General features: G+C 35.9%; 1 protein-coding gene across 2 annotated transcripts; it reads left to right on the forward strand.

The window, feature by feature from the left end:
• Positions 1-850: 850 nt before the first annotated feature.
• LOC101504728 (uncharacterized) lies at positions 851-19,566 on the forward strand. 2 transcript variants are annotated; one of them, XM_027335806.2, is made up of 17 exons: positions 851-906; positions 988-1,106; positions 3,236-3,281; positions 3,442-3,514; positions 3,603-3,660; positions 4,739-4,834; positions 6,369-6,486; positions 6,565-6,831; positions 6,921-7,022; positions 8,395-8,752; positions 8,860-8,973; positions 9,213-9,841; positions 10,019-10,215; positions 13,545-13,767; positions 14,333-14,452; positions 14,753-15,523; positions 16,328-19,566. In XM_027335806.2, exons 2-17 carry the CDS (start codon positions 1,048-1,050, stop codon positions 19,379-19,381), a joined length of 6,285 nt encoding a protein of 2,094 aa, XP_027191607.1. In that variant the 5' UTR covers positions 851-906; positions 988-1,047; the 3' UTR covers positions 19,382-19,566. The 2 variants fall into 2 exon arrangements, with proteins under 2 accessions (XP_027191607.1, XP_073221364.1); XM_073365263.1 differs by lacking the exons at positions 851-906; positions 988-1,106; positions 3,236-3,281; ... (1 more) ...; positions 3,603-3,660; positions 4,739-4,834 and adding exons at positions 5,165-5,713; positions 5,825-5,945.
• The last annotated feature ends 296 nt before the right edge of the window (positions 19,567-19,862 follow it).

A 19,862-nucleotide genomic window follows, 5' to 3' on the forward strand; every position in this document is an offset into this window, starting at 1 on the left:
TTGTGTCTTATGAACGTTACATTACATGCACCACTTTTAATTTAATATTTAGTAATGAATCTACCACCACTTGATTTATTTAATTGAAACTTACCTGAATTTTGGTGTTCTTTTTGCGAGGGATTACAACCTACTGTTCTTCTTACAAACGTGGTCCGATATATATATTTTTTATCACCAAGTTAGTTTAGGCGTAGGGTCACCGTGACCGAAGCCGAAGCTGGTTTCCATACAAATAAATTAATAAAAAAAAACTTAATTTCACTTTCCAATTAGATCCTCCTCCTCCTATTCTTCTTCTTCTTCCACTCTGCAACTCACCAAACCCTTATCAAACCTTTTTCTTCAATTTCAATTATTATTACAATTATTATTATTTTTATTAATAATAATAATAATATTATTATTATTATTAATAAAAATAATAATAATTGTAATAATAATTGAAATTGAAGAAAAAGGTTTGATAAGGGTTTGGTGAGTTGCAGAGTGGAAGAAGAAGAAGAATAGGAGGAGGAGGATCTAATTGGAAAGTGAAATTAAGTTTTTTTTTATTAATTTATTTGTATGGAAACCAGCTTCGGCTTCGGTCACGGTGACCCTACGCCTAAACTAACTTGGTGATAAAAAATATATATATCGGACCACGTTTGTAAGAAGAACAGTAGGTTGTAATCCCTCGCAAAAAGAACACCAAAATTCAGGTAAGTTTCAATTAAATAAATCAAGTGGTGGTAGATTCATTACTAAATATTAAATTAAAAGTGGTGCATGTAATGTAACGTTCATAAGACACAATCGAAAAAAATAATTAAAATTATATTATAAATTAAAAAAAATAAATCCGCTCTTCTTCAGCGCTTCCTCCCTCTCGCACGACGACGTATCGAAACTGCTCAAGCACAGGTAATAACTTCAATTTCAATTTCAATTTCAATTAATTAATTTTTTGCGATTAATTTGATTTTTGGTGCGGGTTCACGATAGGATGGGCAGTACCTGCGACCATCTGATCCGGCCTACGAGCAAGTTCTCGATTCTCTTGCAATGGTTGCGCGTCACACTCCTGTTCCACTTCTTGAAGCTTTGTTGAGATGGCGAGAGAGGTTTTTTTTAACTAATTCCTCTTTTTTCTTTCTTTCTTAATTAATAATTGTTTCTTAACCGTAATTAATCAACATTTAACCGTTTATCATGTAATTATCATGTTCCTGAGGTATCACTCCAGTGGTAAGAGTGGTAAGAGCTTGACATTGTAAATTATTGTAAGGACAGAGTCCAAAACCGTATAGGACAATTGTAATATGATTATTAGTGCCGCTATTATTAATAATATCTGTTTATCGTTGTTATTGTCATTAACTTAACCGTGTAGAGGCTATAGGGGATCCTTGTCCCTAACTTAATTGGTACTCTCTATCGATTCAAATATAAGCAAAAAGTGCTGTTTAAATTTGTTGAACTCAAATATAAAGCAAATATTAACTAAATTATCCATATTTAGTGTTATTATTCTTAAAATACCCTTAAATTAATTCATTAATGTTGTGAGAAGATGACTATTATAATTAGGGATAAGTTAGTAAATGTGATGTATTTGTCTTGTAAGTACAACTCAAATAGTAGTTGCAAGGACATTTGATATACTAGGGCGCGAGTTGAAATCCGAGATACCCCATTTTTCTCATTTAGTGTGTGTGAGTTTCTTTGCTAGGCTCTTTAGAACCAAAAAAGGTAAATGTAAGCTATCCGGGATAGCTTATGAAAATTAGCTGAAAACACCTTATTGACATGCCATAAGCTGTTTCCATAAGTTTCCCCAAACAGTTTCGCAAGTGTTTATGTTGGTAGATAAGCTCAAATAAGTTAATCCAAAAAAACCCTAAATGCACTTGGCTATCATCATTAATAAGTGTGAAAGTAGCTAATTTTGCTTATAAATGAGTCAAGAGGGAGTATATTATAGTGTATGATTGCGAAAACAACTTAATTAAATGCTTGTTGTATGTGCAATCGAAAGAGTTTTTTACGGCATATTTAAGCTTATTTTATGACATAAGTACTTAATGTTTGGGAGAGAGTTTATCAAAATGGCTTATGCCATATTCTGATATTCTTAAGCTGTTTTTAATTTGTTTCAATAAGTTCCTGACATAGCTTATTGCATGTGCAATTGAAAGAGCATATTTACATGGTATTTGAGCTTATTTTATGGCATGAGTATTTGAGCCTATTTTATGACATGGGTGGGTATTTGAGCGTATTTTATGACATGAGTATTTGAGCTTATTTTATGACATGAGTACTTAAGTGTTTGGGAGAGAGAGTATGGAAATAGGTTATGCCATATTCTGATATTCCTAAAGAATATCAAACTGTTTTCAGCTTGTTTCAATATGGTCATGTCATGGCATAACTTATTTTATATGCAATTGGAAGAGCTTGTTTTCATCATATCTGAGCTTACTTTATGACACAAGCACTTAAGAGTTTGGGATAGAACTTACAAAAATAGTATGTCATATTCACAAGTTGTTTTTAGCTTATTTCTATAAGTTTATTTTGGTGATGAATTTTGAAACAATATTTTTTAGGCGAATAAAACTACATTATTTCCTCAATCCAAAAGGTGCAATACATGTGGGATTTTGGTTAAAAATAACTTGAAGATTAGTCATAGATATAACCACCTTTACTTATAAAAACAACTTAGCACAATATGAAAACAGTCTAACCACACTCTTTGATTACAGAAATAAGTTAATTAATAGGTATATATAGTGTGTTTCAGAAACGTGCTTGGAAGAACTTATTTATATCTTATATGGGCTTATTTTATGACATACTCACTTTAGTGTTTTGGAGAGCTTATTAAAATAGCTTATGCCATTTCCATGAATTGTTTTTACTTTTCAGTTTATTTCAATAAGTTATTTGTGATGGCTTGTGAAAATAGCTTACAACTATAGGAAAACAGTTTAACCACACTCACTCTTTGATTGTAGAAATAACATCTATTTAAGCGCTTAATCAAGCTGTACCCAAATAAACTTAAATGCTTATCATATGAGCGCATGTCTTAAGCTATTTCCTTAAGCTCTCCCATCACTTACAATGGTCTATGCCAAATAAGCTGTAATTGATGTCCTTCCAAATGCACCCATAGTTTATGTTTTGAATCTTGGCTGCTTATGCTCTTTGTTGTGAAATATAACTAATTTTTTTACTATTGTAGTGAATCACCAAAGGGTGCAAATGATGCATCTACATTCCAAAGAAAGGTTACATATTTTTTCTTCCCTTTTATCTACATCGACATCTGCTATAAAAATGTGTTCAATAAATCACGAATGCGTGTAATTTTTATAATTTTGGTTTTGATTACTACTGTGGTTAGTTAATTCCAAGATTTATGATAGTATTTTTGTATGTGAAATTCAGCTTGCAGTGGAGTGCATTTTTTGCTCAGCTTGCATCCGATTTGTGGAGTGTTGTCCACAAGAGGGGCTTACTGGTTTGTACTTTGTAACTGTATTTTTTCGTACATTATGTTCATTTTTCATAAAATGATTTTTTTGTCCCTTTATTTGTTCTATGTGCAGAGAAGCTGTGGTCTGGACTGGAAAATTTTGTTTTTGACTGGCTAATAAACGCGGACAGGTAAATTATGTGTCTGAAACTGAATAATATATTATAAGGTTCACTATTCAAACACTGCTTCACCTTTGTATAGTTCATACTTTGGAAGTTCAGGTTAGGTTCTTACTTGCACAAAGTTGTCACTAATCTGGATTACTTCTTTCTGAAATATTTACTTGAAGTTCCAGATTCTTCGATATTGTTGCTCAATTTCATGTAGAATGCTTCTGCTATGTGAAAGAAAGAAAAGTCTAATACAAACTGCTGTTTTTAGTAGCCTAGCTTCTATGAAGTATCCTAGAACTAGTAATTATTGCTAGTAAAAACTTAATCGCTCTAGAATTTAGAACCTTATAATAACTGTATCTTAGACTAAATCAGAGACTCATAGGACATATGGGCAATTAGAGAAGAGTCAAGGAAGAAGAAGCAACAATAGAGGGAAGCACTCTGTACATTGATTTTGTGAGTGAAAAGAGAGATCCATTGTGAAGGAAAATCCTTGGGGGAATTCTATTCCCATCTTTTGTTTTGTTTTTCAGTAATACACTATTTTCGGTTGAGTGCTTCTGTTGAGATCCCACATCAACGAGATATATAACCCAAGTATTCCTTATAAAGTTGGGAAATCCCCACTTCTTGAGGTTTAGTTAAGACTAGAACCCAAATTCTACGATGGTATCCGAGCCTATCCTATAACTATTATTAGACTAGTTATTCCATTCCACCTGCATTTGTCTATTCTGTTGATGTCCAGTCTTGGTCATGTAAGATGTCTGTAGAATCCCATATATATTGACTAGAGAAGTGGCCAAAGTAGTGCCTGTGAGGCTTGTGCAATCTTCACTTCTTAAGCTAGCTTTTGGGTCTGAGTTAGACCTAAAACTCAAATTCTAAGAGCTTCTATATTTCTTTTTATTTAATTTATTGGTTGTTACTACAAATGTGATTTAAATTGAAAGAACTTTTTGTCACATTTCAGACTAGATTATGTTTCAGAAATGAAGTATAAAGATTCATGATAAATTTCCACGGACTGTTTTTATATCCTTATACTTATTTGAAAATTTGGTGTGAACATAGTGAACTCTTGTTGCAGGGTTGTCAGTCAGGTTGAATATCCCTCGCTGGTTGATCTAAGGGGGCTTCTTCTGGACTTAGTTGCTCAACTCTTAGGTGCTTTATCCCGTATCAGGTATCTAATTTATCACCGAGTTGTACTTAACACCTATCCAGTATGATTGAAAACTGTTTGACCATTATGACAGATTTAAAGATTGCATCATTTTAATCAATTGCATTTGTTTTTTGTGCTTATATAGAGTTTTGCCTCAATTTTGAATCCTTGATGAATTATTAATTGAATTGGTCTGATTTTAAACATTTATTTTGATTATGAAGTTTTCTTTGCGGTTGTCATGTTCAATGATCTGTACTTTTATGGGTAAGTATTGTATCTTCACAAATGTAATCTACTGTTTTTTGGGGGAATTCAATGTTTTTATAATTTATCCTCAAGGGAATTGTAGTACATAAATATGGTGTACTCATACCTTGTACTGTTCATGGTATATTTATTGGTTTGCTCTGATATAATGGTTGATGTCTTGATACTAATTATGAATGCAGAAATGGTGATAGGTTCTATGCAAAAAAGAAATAGGATAGCTGGTATGGTTACACCTAAATGCCCTTTCGACCAGAATCCCCTTCTACTTCTAGTATGCTTAGAGTGTCCTTGTTAGAAAAATTGACATTGGATTGGATGCCTAAGCAATTGTGAAATGCCCATGACACATGTAGATAGTAGAAGAAGAAAGTAGGACAGGCTAACAACACGAGGCTGTGTGTTTTTGACAGAAAGATAAATGATGAAAAGGGTACAGAAGTGGGGGAGTTTGTTAGAAGGAAGAAGGAAGAAAACCAACAAAATGTGGACTGGTGGCATATGATGAATTGAGAAGGATTTGAGAATTGGGGATGAACACAGGAGCTAGAGTGTTTGTAAGGGTAGAAGAACACTACCCGGGGATGTCGTAAATTTGGCATAGGTTGAGGGTTTCTGTTGTCTTAGGTTGGAACATAAAATCTATTTATTTACTAATTTAGAAGAAATGAATTGTATACTTCAGTTCTCCAGTTCTGATGTGACGTTATTCATGCTTGCTCCCTGTCTTTCTGTTAGGTTGAGAGAAAGTGAAGGAAAGTATAAGAAAGAAAGAGATAGAATGATAAACCAGAGGCCAAAACCTAAGAGTACCTGTTGAGTGAAATTGATAAAATGATTCACTTAAACTTTCAGTAAGGTAAACATTTCAATTATTTATAGGTTGAGTATTAAGAAACTTAAAGTAACTGATTTTTAACTAACATAACAAAATATGCTCTCTGGTACTTGTTGTATACCATACATCAAGGTTGTCAGAGGCGCGCGACAAATCGTTCACCGTGGTGCTAAAATCGCTGGAAATATTTAATGGTGCTTTTACATCAATACTCCCTAAATATTGAGGCTTTATAATTTTAACATGGTTACCTTTTGGTGTGTTTGTGCATGTATTAATTTTTAAATTGAAGGGGTACTTCTGCTTCTGTCCATTTTGACTGTGGTTTAGTTTAGTTTCATGGCAAGAATATGAAGTTGAGCCATTATTGTCCTGCTTTATTTCTCTACTACGACACGACGACATCCTTTTTCATTTCATGGCATTCCAATCTTATTTTTGTAGGTTTAGTTCTGTTACTGAGCGGTTTTTCATGGAACTCAATACCCGTCGAATTGACACCAGTGCTGCTAGAAGTGAAACACTTAGCATCATTAATGGAATGCGCTACCTGAAGCTTGGGGTATGTATAAGAATGAAATGTTTTGTGGAAAATTGATAGCATTATACAATGTTGGTATAATTGTAAGCTCCTTCTCAGGTTAAAACTGAGGGTGGTCTGAATGCATCTGCTTCCTTTGTGGCAAAAGCAAATCCATTAAACCGTGCTCCTCATAAACGTAAAAGTGAGCTTCACCATGCTCTATGCAATATGTTGTCAAATATCCTAGCACCTCTTGCAGATGGTGGGAAAAGCCAGTGGCCACCATCTGGTGTAGAGCCTGCATTAACTTTGTGGTATGAAGCTGTTGGCCGTATAAGAGTTCAGCTCATGCATTGGATGGATAAACAGAGCAAACACATTGCAGTAAGTGGGTCTTCATCAATTTTATTTTTTATTTTCCCATGCCTTCTAATGCCAAGTATGATCAAATTTTATTTCATTTTGGCATCCAGGTTGGGTACCCATTGGTAACTCTTCTTCTGTGTCTTGGTGATCCTCAAATATTCCACAACAACTTAAGTCCACACATGGAGCAACTCTACAAACTTCTTAGGGTAAGTTCAAATTCAATTCACATAGGCTTTGCTTACATCTATGTCATGGCAAACAATAAACTTTACTGAGTTTACTATGTTGAGGTTAACTGAAATTTAAGTTTGAATTTCTATTAAACAGTTACCTCACATTGTATGCAATTGCATGGTTAAGTATATATTTACAAAAAAAAAAAATAATATATGGGGATCATTATCTTTTAAACAGTTTTCTTTTCTGTTTGCTTTGGTCTCTATCTACGGGGATCATTATCTTAAAAATTTGGCTTGAGAAATTTTAAGGACAAGTTAAAATTTGTCAACCATAAATTTTTGTTTGTATTTGTTTCAATGTGTTTTATATCTATCCTCCCCACACTCTGCCTGGTGGGAGCCTCATGCACATGGCTGTCAATTTTGTTTAATATTAAATTGGATGACTGCACATAGGAAATTTGCTTTCTCTGTTTACTGATAAGTGTCGAATCATTAGAAAAGTACTGGGACTAATCGCATAGAATACAGGTAAACAAGAATTCAGTGTTCTAGGACATCTAAAAACAACCAAGGTTTGCACCTAGCCGCGTAACTGCATAATATTTTTTGGGTTGAATTAATTACTTTACATATAGTGAAATTAGGGCCTCATGTTCATTTAATCATTAGTTTGAACCCAACATCCCCATTCTAATTAAATCCAAGTGCAGCGTATGGATGGCTTTTGACCCAAAGAAATTTCAACTTCAGTAATGAATAAATCCATTTTTGACTCTCCTAAGGTTTTAAGTATTTCATTTGGATTAAGCAATTCAAACTGTTTAGTCAATGTCCGTAAGCAATGTAGGTAAATTCATATTTGAATCGCTGATATAAGACAAGCATAATGGTATTCGTAGGGGCACTGGGGCAGTATGATGGAGGGTTTAGAGGGAGAGAAGGAGAAGAGAGATAGCTAATAAAAATTAATCTCAACTCATCAAAGGCATAGACCATCTACCCAAGTATATTAGTATACAACTACTCTTTTATATTCACAAGATAACAATCATCTGAGATGCCAACAGATAACTAAATATCAAATATTTCAAAATGGCCCAAATGAGAAATTTCATATAGTTCCTATTTTTTCCCCCATGAATAGAAAATATCTTAATCCATACACCAACATCCTATTTTAGGGAGTTCCTAAATGCATTTAGTCTGGGGGGACATGCAAGGCAGAGGTGGGGTATAGTTGTCCTTTTTCTTTCCCTGTTGAAAGCATGTAGATAATTTGTCACAATAAGCTCTTTATATGTATACGTGTGTAACTAGAGTTCATAATCACTTTATTATTTCTCTCCATTATGTACTTTAATTGTATGAAGATTCTATCCCTGGTTCGATCATGCAGGATAAGAATCACCGTTTCATGGCTTTGGATTGTCTTCACCGTGTTTTGAGGTTTTACTTGAGTGTCCATGCGGCAAACCAGGCCCAAAATCGTATATGGGATTATCTAGACAGTGTAACATTACAGCTTTTAGCAGTTCTAAGGAAAGGATTGCTTACTCAGGATGTCCAACATGATAAACTTGTGGAATTTTGTGTAACGATAGCTGAACATAACCTTGATTTTACCATGAACCATATGATACTAGAATTGGTAAAGCAAGATAGCCCTAGTGAAGCAAAGGTTATTGGTCTTCGGGCATTGCTTGCCATTGTGTTGTTGCCTTCAAGTCAGCATTTTGGTTTGGATATATTTAAAGGTACAGCTAGCCATATGCCTAGAGTAACTTACACAGTTATATTTAAGAGAAATAAAGGTTTAGTGGTCTATCTTTGCCGTAAACTTGACATTTTGTTGAATGAGCAGGTCATGACATTGGCCACTATATTCCAAAAGTTAAAGCTGCAATTGAGTCAATACTAAGGTCATGTCATAGAACCTATAGTCAGGCACTTTTGACATCTTCGCGGACCACAATAGGTAAATGCTTCTCCCATTAAATTGCAAATATCCAGGTCTGCCTTTCAAAACATTTCTTTATCATGCTAGGTATTGCAAGATATCATAGGGATTAAAATGAAGAAAATTGGAAAGCATAACTTAACAGAATAAGATGGGAATTACTTTCTTGTTGAATTTTTTGTTTTGAATTTAGAATTGTCTGTATCCGTTTTATCTGTGAATTTTTTCCTGCCATGTGATTCATTAATACTTTGTAGATGCTGTCACGAAGGAAAAGTCTCAAGGGTATCTGTTCCGCTCTGTGCTAAAATGCATCCCATATCTAATAGAAGAGGTTGGGCGAAATGATAAAATTACTGAAATAATACCACAACATGGCATAAGTATTGACCCTGGTGTTCGTGAGGAAGCTGTTCAAGTACTAAACCGGATAGTGAAATACCTACCTCACCGTCGGTTTGCAGTAATGAAGGGAATGGCCAACTTCATATTAAGACTTCCTGACGAATTTCCTCTTCTCATTCAAACATCTTTAGGGCGCCTGTTAGAACTCATGCGCTTTTGGAGATCTTGTCTGATAGATGATAGGATGCAACTTGACGCAGATAAAAAATCTCTGGGTATTGAAACTGAGAGATTCAGAAAGTCTTCCTTCCAACAATCGGGCGAAGCAATTGAATTTCGTGCATCAGAAATTGATGCAGTTGGTCTCATATTCCTTAGTTCTATTGATAGTCAAATTAGGCATACAGCATTGGAATTATTGCGTTGTGTTCGCGCATTGAGGAATGATATTAGGGACTTGAGGATACATGAGCAACCAAATCATTTTTGGAAATACGAAGCTGAACCAATATTTATTATTGATGTTCTGGAAGAACACGGGGTATACATTTGCTTTAATATTTTATTTTATGTTAAGGTCCAGTTATGTCAGAATGTTCTTTTTGTCTTACTCAGGGCTACACTATATCATTTATCTTATTTATTTGTTTTGAAGTTCAATCACGTCAAATTGAGCTTTTTTGCCTTGAATAAGAATTTAAATATCTGGGTATTACAGGATGAGATTGTTCAGAACTGCTACTGGGACTCAGGGCGGCCATTTGATTTGAAGCGAGAACCTGATGCTATTCCTCCCGAAGTGACAGTTCAATCTATAATTTTTGAGAGCCCTGACAAGAACAGGTGGGCTCGGTGTCTTAGTGAGTTAGTCAAATATGCTGCTGAGCTTTGTCCAAGTTCTGTTCAGGAAGCAAAGTAAGTATTTGTTACTTTTTCCATCTTTTGCTGAGTCTAAGCTCTGAAGAGCTGGAGATATTTTAGTGCAAGCTGGTTTTTGGTTATGTAGCTAGGAAGAGATGCTAAGTTTCTCTATGTTTGACTGTTCCAACGATAATCTTGTTACACTTGTCAACTTCCTCTGTCAACCAGCATTCTCGCATGCTCCTGCCTTGTGTTCATTCCAAAATTTACTTGAGAACCATTACCACCTTCAAGGAAATCAAATACCTAAAGACAGATACAAGTTGAAATGAGGCGTGGAAAGTAACCCTAACACAGATTAACGAGTACTTGACTGTGCTAGGCTATTGGGAAAAACCCAAGTTTCACATAGAATAAAGATAAGGTCTGAAAATTGTTTATAGAGGCACTCCACTTTACAAGTCGATTTTATACAGATGAGTTAGGCCAAATATAAAAATCTAATATGATATCAAGAGCATGCCGATTCAGGCCATCCACCATTCATATCCACACACCAAGCCTAATAGTGTTGGGCGTTAGGGGCTATATTGTAAAAACCTCAAGTCTTACGTAGAATAAAGACAAGGCCCGGAAAGTGTTTATAAAGAGAAGCACCCCTCACCTTACAAATCAGTTTTGTAAGGATGAGTTAGCCCTAATATAAAATTGACAAAATTACATTTTTAGTCCTTTATCTTAGTTAGTTATAACACTTCCGTCTTTTATCTTTTTCCATTTCAGTCCTTTATCTCTTAAAACATGCACAAACTTTTCCTTTATCTTTTTTCTTTCTCTTTTAAATCCCTTATCTCAAAGAAAAACTCATTTAGGCCCTTTATCTTTTAAAAAATGCTAATGTGTCAAGGTGGTATGTCCTCATAGGATTTTTGTTATTTATTTTATTTTAATTTTTTTTTTTACTATAAAACAAAAAATCCCAATTTAAATTTTTAGGGTTCTTCATCTTCATCATCTTTATTAGAGAGGGTAACTTCTATATCGAAGATGTCAACCATGGATCAAACAATTGGAAAACATGATGACATAAACAAAACAAATGACGATGAAAATATTGAGATAAGTACGCTAACAAATGAAAACTGTAACCTAAATTCAATAAATTAAAGATGTACTTTTACTCTGCTCAGACCAGATTTACCAGTAACAAATAAGAATGGTGAAAAACAAATTGCCGATAAGACATACTTCATTAATTAAAACATTTCGGGAAAAAAATATAAAACGAACACTGAGGCATAGTATGAAACAATCAGCTCATCCAAATCAACAGATTGAGAGGATTCTAGCCTTTCATTACACAATAGCAATACAAGCACCTAGTTTTCCTCAAAATGCAGATAGGGTGGCAGCACACCATACTCAGAAACCATGTTTGTCATGCAATCAGTGTTGTCAAACTCAAGATTCTATTTTACGAACCCTAAAAATTTAATTTGGGGTTTTTTGTTTTTTTAGTAAAAAATTATTTTACCAAATAAAATATATAACAAATCCTATGTGGACTTGGCACCTTGGCACATTTAAGGCGCATCTACATATTTTAAGGCTCTGTTTGGATAATTTAAAAGTAATGGAGCGGAATGTAATGGAACGGAATGAAACGAAATGAGACATATATTCCATTCTATTGTTTGGATATTTTATGATGGGATGCAATTAATTTCTCATTCCATTGGATACATCCTAAATTGGGGAGAATAAAAAATTGAAGAAATGGGTGGTATTGGATGAAATGGGTTCCATCATACTCCATTCCATTCATTTTTTTATAAAACTAAACAATGGAATCTGACATTACACCATCCCATTCCATTCTACTACTTTCCATCAATCCAAACAGAGCCTTAAGAGATAAAAGATTTAAATGAGAATTTTTAAGAGATAAAGGATCTAAATAAGAAAGGAAAATCTTGTGCAAATTTTAAGAGGTAAAGGACTTAAATGAGAAAAAAAGAAGATAAAAGACCAAAAGTGTAATTTTACCTATAAAATTTTAATAGAGGCTAACTATTAAACTAATGTTCTTGTTGAAGTTGTGGGATTTTAGAGAAAATGAGTAGAGAAAATAATAAGAGTTTGAATATTATTGATTATAGTTTTATATTGACTTGATAACAAAAGACTCGATATTAATCTCTATTTATAGAGATACATAGACTCAATCCTAAATAAGTAGTAAATCATAATAATAATGAGAGATATTTTAAGATATTTCTATGATTATAAATTAATCCTAAAAAATAACTCAAGAAACTCTAATATAATATAAAAGATATTAGAAATATTTTGTTATATTCTAACACTCCCCCTCAAGCTAAAGTTTAGTAAGCTTTAGCTTGTTACAAGAAAACATTGTATTGCTCCGCAAATTAATAATAAATGGATGAAAAGACAACTCAGGGATGTAGGTGATGTCAGAGAGAATTGCTATAAATATAGCCTAGCCAGATAGCTGAAATGATTATTAGCATGAGAGAAATTCATGGCAAGCAATTGAACAAAGTAAGGTCTGTTCTTCGAAAAATTGCATTTGGAAGCTTCAAACTAATAATATCAGAGACTCAAAATATTTAAACTTGAATTTGCTTCAAGGAGTGAGAGGCATGCTTCAGGGAGAGAAAGGTAAGGCCAGTACATCTGGGACAAAGATGATGCCTGTGTATCTGGGACAAATTGCCAAGTTGTATGCATGTGGCTCAAAGAAAAAACGCAAAAGAGATCTAGAATCAGGAAGGAAAACTCAATCTAGATGACTTAATCATTGTGCCGGAAGGCAGACAGATGTGCCTGAGCTCGAGGTTGTTACCAGCGGCACGTGGGATGAACATGGCAGGTCTTGGAGGCACATGAGCACCCGTGGAGCAACTTTTGGCCTAAAAAATCTAGGTTGTGTAGATTGGGAGATTTGCACACAATGGAAGTGGTTGTGTCGGAAAACTTGCTGGAAAACTTTTCCAGCAGTGATGGCAGGCAGCAGCAATCGGCGGATCTTGGAGGTAGCAGGTGTAACCGTAGCCTGAAACTAGAATATGAGGGCAGATTCAAAACCAGGAGGCCGGGGCGAGTTCAATGAAAGAGGTTGCGTCTTAAACGGCTGCCGAACGTGCGGTGAAGAGTGGCGGCGTGTGGTTTGATCCATGTTGTAGCCGACCCTAATTAATGGGATAAGACTTGGTTGTTGTTGTATAAAAACTTGCTTTGAGTGATTTTTGATTATTATGGAGAAATAGTTATTCTTACTCACTTGTACTGACCCCTGCCCCCTCTGTTTCTAGTTCCCAACCAAAATTTCGTAATAATATCACTAAAACTCTGTGCAGGGTAGAGGTTATGCAACGTCTTGCTCATATCACACCAGTTGAATTGGGTGGAAAAGCTCATCAGTCACAGGATGTTGATAATAAATTGGATCAGTGGCTTATGTATGCCATGTTTGTCTGTTCTTGTCCACCAGTTGCTCGAGAGTCTACTGGAACTGCAGCAACCAAAGATCTTTACCATCTTATTTTTCCGTCACTAAAATCTGGATCTGATGCACATGTTGTAAGTACTCCTCACTAAACTTTATCTATAAGTCTATGTCTATCATCACAGGCTGACTAGGTATTGAAGATGAAGTGTTTAGTGTTGCATGAATCATTGATAAGTCTTAAAAGTTTTTATTTCCTCATTTCAAACTCAAATAAGCATATGACAAGCTGAAAACTCTTTTGTTTTTTTTTATACCGTATCTAATTTAGCATTCATTTGATTAAAGCTTTTTAGTTCCTTTTTTGATTGGATGGTGAGAAAAATCAATTGAATCTCCCATTTGAAAAAATAAATTCAAGATAAGTGAGTTACTTAGTGTATATGCTAAGTTGCCTTACTCTGTTCCTTTATTTTATTTCTTTATATACTTTTGTAGCCACAAGTTCAATTACCTTATTTACTCTATCAAATATTTTATCCTTTTTTCACCTGTCTTCAATGGGAGATATATTTGGAGGACAGATGGTTGTTAGCTATTGCAAGTTTATTGATGTAAAGGCGTTTACAATTTTCTGCCATCATTCATTTGCCCACCACTTTTGATGTCTATTTATTACTAAGAAGCTTTCTGTTATAGAATGCAGCCACAATGGCTCTTGGCCGCTCACACTTGGAAGCATGTGAAATCATGTTCGGCGAGCTTTCTTCTTTTATTGACGAGATTTCTTCTGAGACAGAAGGAAAACCAAAGTGGAAGGTATTGTTATGGATCTGTAAAAGAAATCAATAGAAGACTTGTAGAATTATGTTTTTTGATATAGGGATTAATATATGATATTAAAAGAAATCAATGAAATTGGCCTAAAAAAAGAAATCAATAAAATAATTTTTAATTCTTAAACGTTTTTAGAACATGTGAACAATGTTTAAGGCAATATCTCATATTTCAATTTGAAAGACATGATCTAGTTAAACCTTTTGTTAATTTCTGCTTTTGTTGCTTCTCCAATTTTTGAAGTGGAATTTGGCACTGACAAGTTATATTATATGGATACAGAGTCAAAAGGCTCGCAGGGAAGAACTCCGTGTCCATATTGCAAATATTTATCGTACTGTTGCAGAAAATATATGGCCTGGCATGCTTGCACGCAAACCAGTTTTCCGCCTTCATTATCTTAAATTCATCGATGAGACAACCAGACTAATATCGACATCTCCTGAAAGCTTTCCAGACATGCAACCATTCCGTTATGCACTTGCTTGTGTTATAAGATCCTTAGCCCCTGAATTTGTTGATTCAAAATCTGAGAAATTTGACGTTAGAACTAGAAAACGTCTATTTGATCTACTTCTCTCCTGGTGTGATGACACCGGCAGTACATGGAGTCAAGATGGTGTCAGCGATTATAGACGTGAAGTTGATCGTTATAAGTCTTCTCAACATGCACGATCAAAAGATTCCGTGGATAAAATATCATTTGACAAAGAATTAAATGAGCAGGTTGAGGCAATCCAGTGGGCATCCATGAATGCCATAGCATCACTTTTATATGGACCATGTTTTGATGACAATGCAAGGAAAATGAGTGGTCGTGTGATATCTTGGATTAATGCTTTGTTTTTGGAGCCTACACCAAGGGCTCCATTTGGTTTCTCACCAGCTGATCCGAGAACTCCATCATATACCAAATACCAGGGGGAAGGTGGCCGGGGAGCTACTGGTCGAGATAGGCTTAGGGGTGGCCATCATCGTGTTTCACTAGCAAAATTGGCTTTGAAAAACCTTCTGCTTACAAATTTGGACCTGTTTCCTGCCTGCATTGATCAGGTAATATTTTCACTTTCTATCGTGATGGCTCTTACCGAAGAAATGGTAATGAAGTTTTGTATCTGTTTAAAATCCATTGGGTGGGTGTTTATTTGCTACTTTCAAGTTAAAAAAATGTATTAACAGAAGTAATTTGTCTCACAATGTCTATGGAAATATGATATATAAAGTCATTCATGAGCTTTCACATTGCTTTCAATTAATAGCATGCGCTTTTGAGATTTTTCACATTGCATTTACCAATGTCACTATGACAATCCACTTCTAACTTGCACTTGACCAGAAGGGGTTAATAGCATGAATGGGTCAATATCTTTGCTGTCCCCATTCTTCTAATAAAAGATCTGCGCATGATATAAATGGGCTTTTGTATCATCTACACTGCAAATCCAAAGGGCTCTTGCACTAGAGTATGTTGGATGTGTAAAAGACTGATATGAGCCTTGACAATTGATTTAAATTGGGAATGTAAATAAAATATAGAGTTGAAATAAAAGTCCATGCTGTTAGAGAAAAATATTGAGCGGAAAATATTTTATTTAAATTGAATCGAGAATTGCAAAGTGTGGAGTTAGAAGCAGTCCCTTTACTAGAATATAATAGATAAACTCATAATTCAAGCTCACCATATCGTTCTGTGGATTATGAACGGACAATATGCTTCACTTGGTAATACTATTCATTTTGTCCATTTGATTTTATATTTTTTCAGATCACGATTCCCTTGTATTGTTTCTTATGTGGAGAATGAAGATCTCTGTTCTCATTTTCATTAATGCTTATCAACTTCATTATTTTCTGCAGTGCTACTACTCTAATTCTTCTGTAGCCGATGGGTACTTCAGTGTACTGGCAGAGGTCTACATGCGTCAAGAGATACCGAACTGTGAAATACAGAGACTATTGAGTTTGATCCTTTACAAGGTAGTGGACCCATCAAGACAAATTCGTGATGACGCCCTTCAGATGCTCGAGACACTTTCTGTTCGTGAATGGGCTGAGGATGGCATCGAGGGCTCAGGGGGTTATCGAGCAGCTGTTGTTGGTAACCTTCCTGATTCTTATCAACAGTTCCAATACAAGCTTTCCTGTAAACTTGCAAAAGATCATCCCGAACTAAGCCAGCTTCTTTGTGAGGAGATTATGCAGAGGCAATTGGATGCTGTTGATATCATTGCTCAGCATCAGGTCTTAACATGCATGGCTCCATGGATCGAGAATCTTAATTTCTGGAAACTCAAGGAAGGCTGGAGTGAAAGGTTATTAAAAAGTCTTTACTATGTAACTTGGCGACATGGAGACCAATTTCCCGATGAAATTGAGAAACTTTGGAGCACAATTGCTAGCAAAAACAGAAATATAAGTCCTGTTTTAGATTTCTTGATCACAAAAGGAATTGAAGATTGTGATTCAAATGCATCAACTGAAATAAGTGGTGCATTTGCTACATACTTTAGTGTTGCAAAGAGGGTAAGTCTATATTTAGCACGAATATGCCCTCAACGAACAATAGATCATCTGGTTTTCCAATTGTCTCAGCGACTACTAGAGGATAGCATTGAGCTAGTTGGGCTAGGTTCAAGTAAGGGTGATGCCAGTGCAAATTTTGTCTTAGAATTCTCACAAGGTCCTGCTGTGGCCCAAATGGCATCAGTCATGGATAACCAACCACACATGTCTCCATTGCTTGTAAGAGGTTCTCTTGATGGTCCGCTAAGAAATGTTAGTGGGAGCTTGAGCTGGAGAACAGCAGGTATGACTGGTCGAAGTGTCTCAGGTCCATTAAGTCCAATGCCTCCGGAGTTAAATATTGTTCCAGTAAGTACTGGGCGATCAGGGCAGCTCCTTCCATCTTTGGTTAACATGTCAGGACCCTTGATGGGTGTTAGAAGCTCAACGGGGAGTTTGCGGAGCCGCCATGTTTCACGAGATAGTGGAGACTATCTTGTTGATACTCCAAACTCAGGTGAAGATGGATTGCATGCAGGTGGTGCTGTGCATGGCGTTAGTGCAAAGGAACTTCAGTCAGCCTTACAGGGTCATCAGCAGCATTCACTTACACATGCAGATATAGCGCTGATTCTTCTTGCTGAAATTGCATATGAGAATGATGAAGATTTCCGGCAATATTTGCCTCTACTATTTCATGTCATCTTTGTTTCAATGGATAGTTCAGAAGACATTGTCCTAGAACATTGTCAGCATTTGCTTGTTAATCTGCTATATTCCCTCGCTGGTCGCCACTTGGAGCAGTACGAGGTGGAAAATAATGACAGGGAGAACAAGCAACAAGTTGTGAGTCTGATTAAATATGTACAATCAAAACGCGGAAGCATGATGTGGGAGAATGAGGATCCAACGGTTGTCAGAACTGAGCTGCCAAGTGCAGCACTTCTTTCTGCCCTAGTTCAGAGCATGGTGGATGCTATCTTCTTCCAAGGAGACCTTCGCGAGACTTGGGGAGAAGAAGCACTCAGGTGGGCTATGGAGTGCACATCAAGACACCTTGCCTGTCGTTCACATCAGATCTACCGAGCACTTCGACCAAGTGTAACAAGTGATGCTTGTGTATCCCTTCTTCGGTGTCTCCACAGATGTCTGGGAAATCCAGTACCTCAAGTTTTAGGATTTGTTATGGAAATTTTAATGACATTGCAAGTTATGGTGGAGAATATGGAGCCAGAGAAGGTGATACTCTATCCTCAGCTATTTTGGGGGTGTGTTGCTATGATGCACACAGATTTTGTCCATGTCTACCGCCAGGTTCTGGAGCTCTTCTCTCAAGTGATTGACCGTTTATCTTTCCATGATCGCACAACAGAAAATGTTCTCCTTTCAAGCATGCCTAGGGATGAACTTGACCCCAATGATTTAGGAGAACTTCAGCGCACAGAATCTAAAAGTGGCTATGAACCTTTACAAGAGGGGAATTTGCCAGTATTTGAAGGGGTGCAGCCTCTTGTTCTTAAAGGACTTATGTCGAATGTCAGTCACAGTGTCTCTATTGACGTCCTTTCGCGCATCACAGTGCATTCTTGTGATTCTATATTTGGTGATGCTGAGACGAGACTTCTGATGCACATTATAGGGTTACTCCCTTGGCTCTGTCTTCAACTCAGCAAAGACCCAGTGATAGGTCCTGTTTCCCCACTCCAACATCAATATCAAAAGGCTTGCTCTGTCGCTGCCAATATCACAGTTTGGTGCCGAGCAAAATCCTTGGATGAATTAGCTACCGTATTTATGATTTACTCTCGAGGTGAGATCAAGAGCATAGACAATTTTCTGGCTTGTGTCTCGCCGCTACTTTGCAATGAATGGTTTCCAAAACATTCGACTTCGGCGTTCGGGCACTTGTTAAAGCTACTAGAAAAGGGACCGGTTGAGTATCAACGCGTCATTCTTCTCATGCTTAAAGCTCTCCTCCAGCACACTCCAATGGATGCTGCCCAAAGTCCACATATCTATGCAATTGTATCCCAATTGGTGGAAAGTACTTTGTGTTGGGAAGCATTAAGTGTGTTAGAAGCTCTTCTACAAAGTTGCAGCTCATTGACCGGTTCACACTCACATGATCTTGGATCATTCGAAAATGGATTCATTGGTGGAACTGAAGACAAGTTGCTTGCTCCACAGACCTCATTCAAGGCCCGCAGCGGCCCCCTGCAGTATGGTATGGGTTCAGGACTGGTCTCAGTTTCTACACAAGGACAGGGTGTGTCAGCTGAGTCACAGAGAGAGGTAACTTTGCAGAATACTCGGCTGTTTCTCGGTCGGGTATTGGACAGAAGTGCATTTGGCAAGCGAAAAGACCAGAAAAAGTTGGTCCCTTTTGTGGCAAATATTGGTAACCCATAATTGTATAATTCCATTTGCTATGTGTTGTATATATTATATTATTTCCAAGATGAAGTAGGGTTACTCCAGAATAGAGGTTGTACATAGGCCACTTAGATATTGAGATGAAGTTTTGTAGTTTTATGTGTAATTGTAGACAATATACTTTTGATGTCAAATATCATGCATAATTTAATTTATAACAATCTCTTGTGCCCTTTATCTTACAACTTACACTTAGTATGATTCATGTATGTTTCTTTCTCTGTCTTCTAAGTTTTGAGCAATGAATTGCGAAACGTATGGCATCACACAAGGGACTACTTTTTCTTTACCTTTAAAAAGTTCTATAAGTTTTAGGTTTTAGTTCGTACATAGTAACTGTTAAATATTTAAATATGAGTGGATATGCAAATTGATCTTTGAGTTTTGATTAAATTAGTCCATGAATTTTATAAATTGATAAATATAACTCTAAAATTATAAATCATCAATCAAAATA

This window comes from Cicer arietinum, chromosome 2 (assembly GCF_000331145.2).
Source record: "Cicer arietinum cultivar CDC Frontier isolate Library 1 chromosome 2, Cicar.CDCFrontier_v2.0, whole genome shotgun sequence".
Classification (NCBI taxonomy): domain Eukaryota; kingdom Viridiplantae; phylum Streptophyta; class Magnoliopsida; order Fabales; family Fabaceae; genus Cicer; species Cicer arietinum.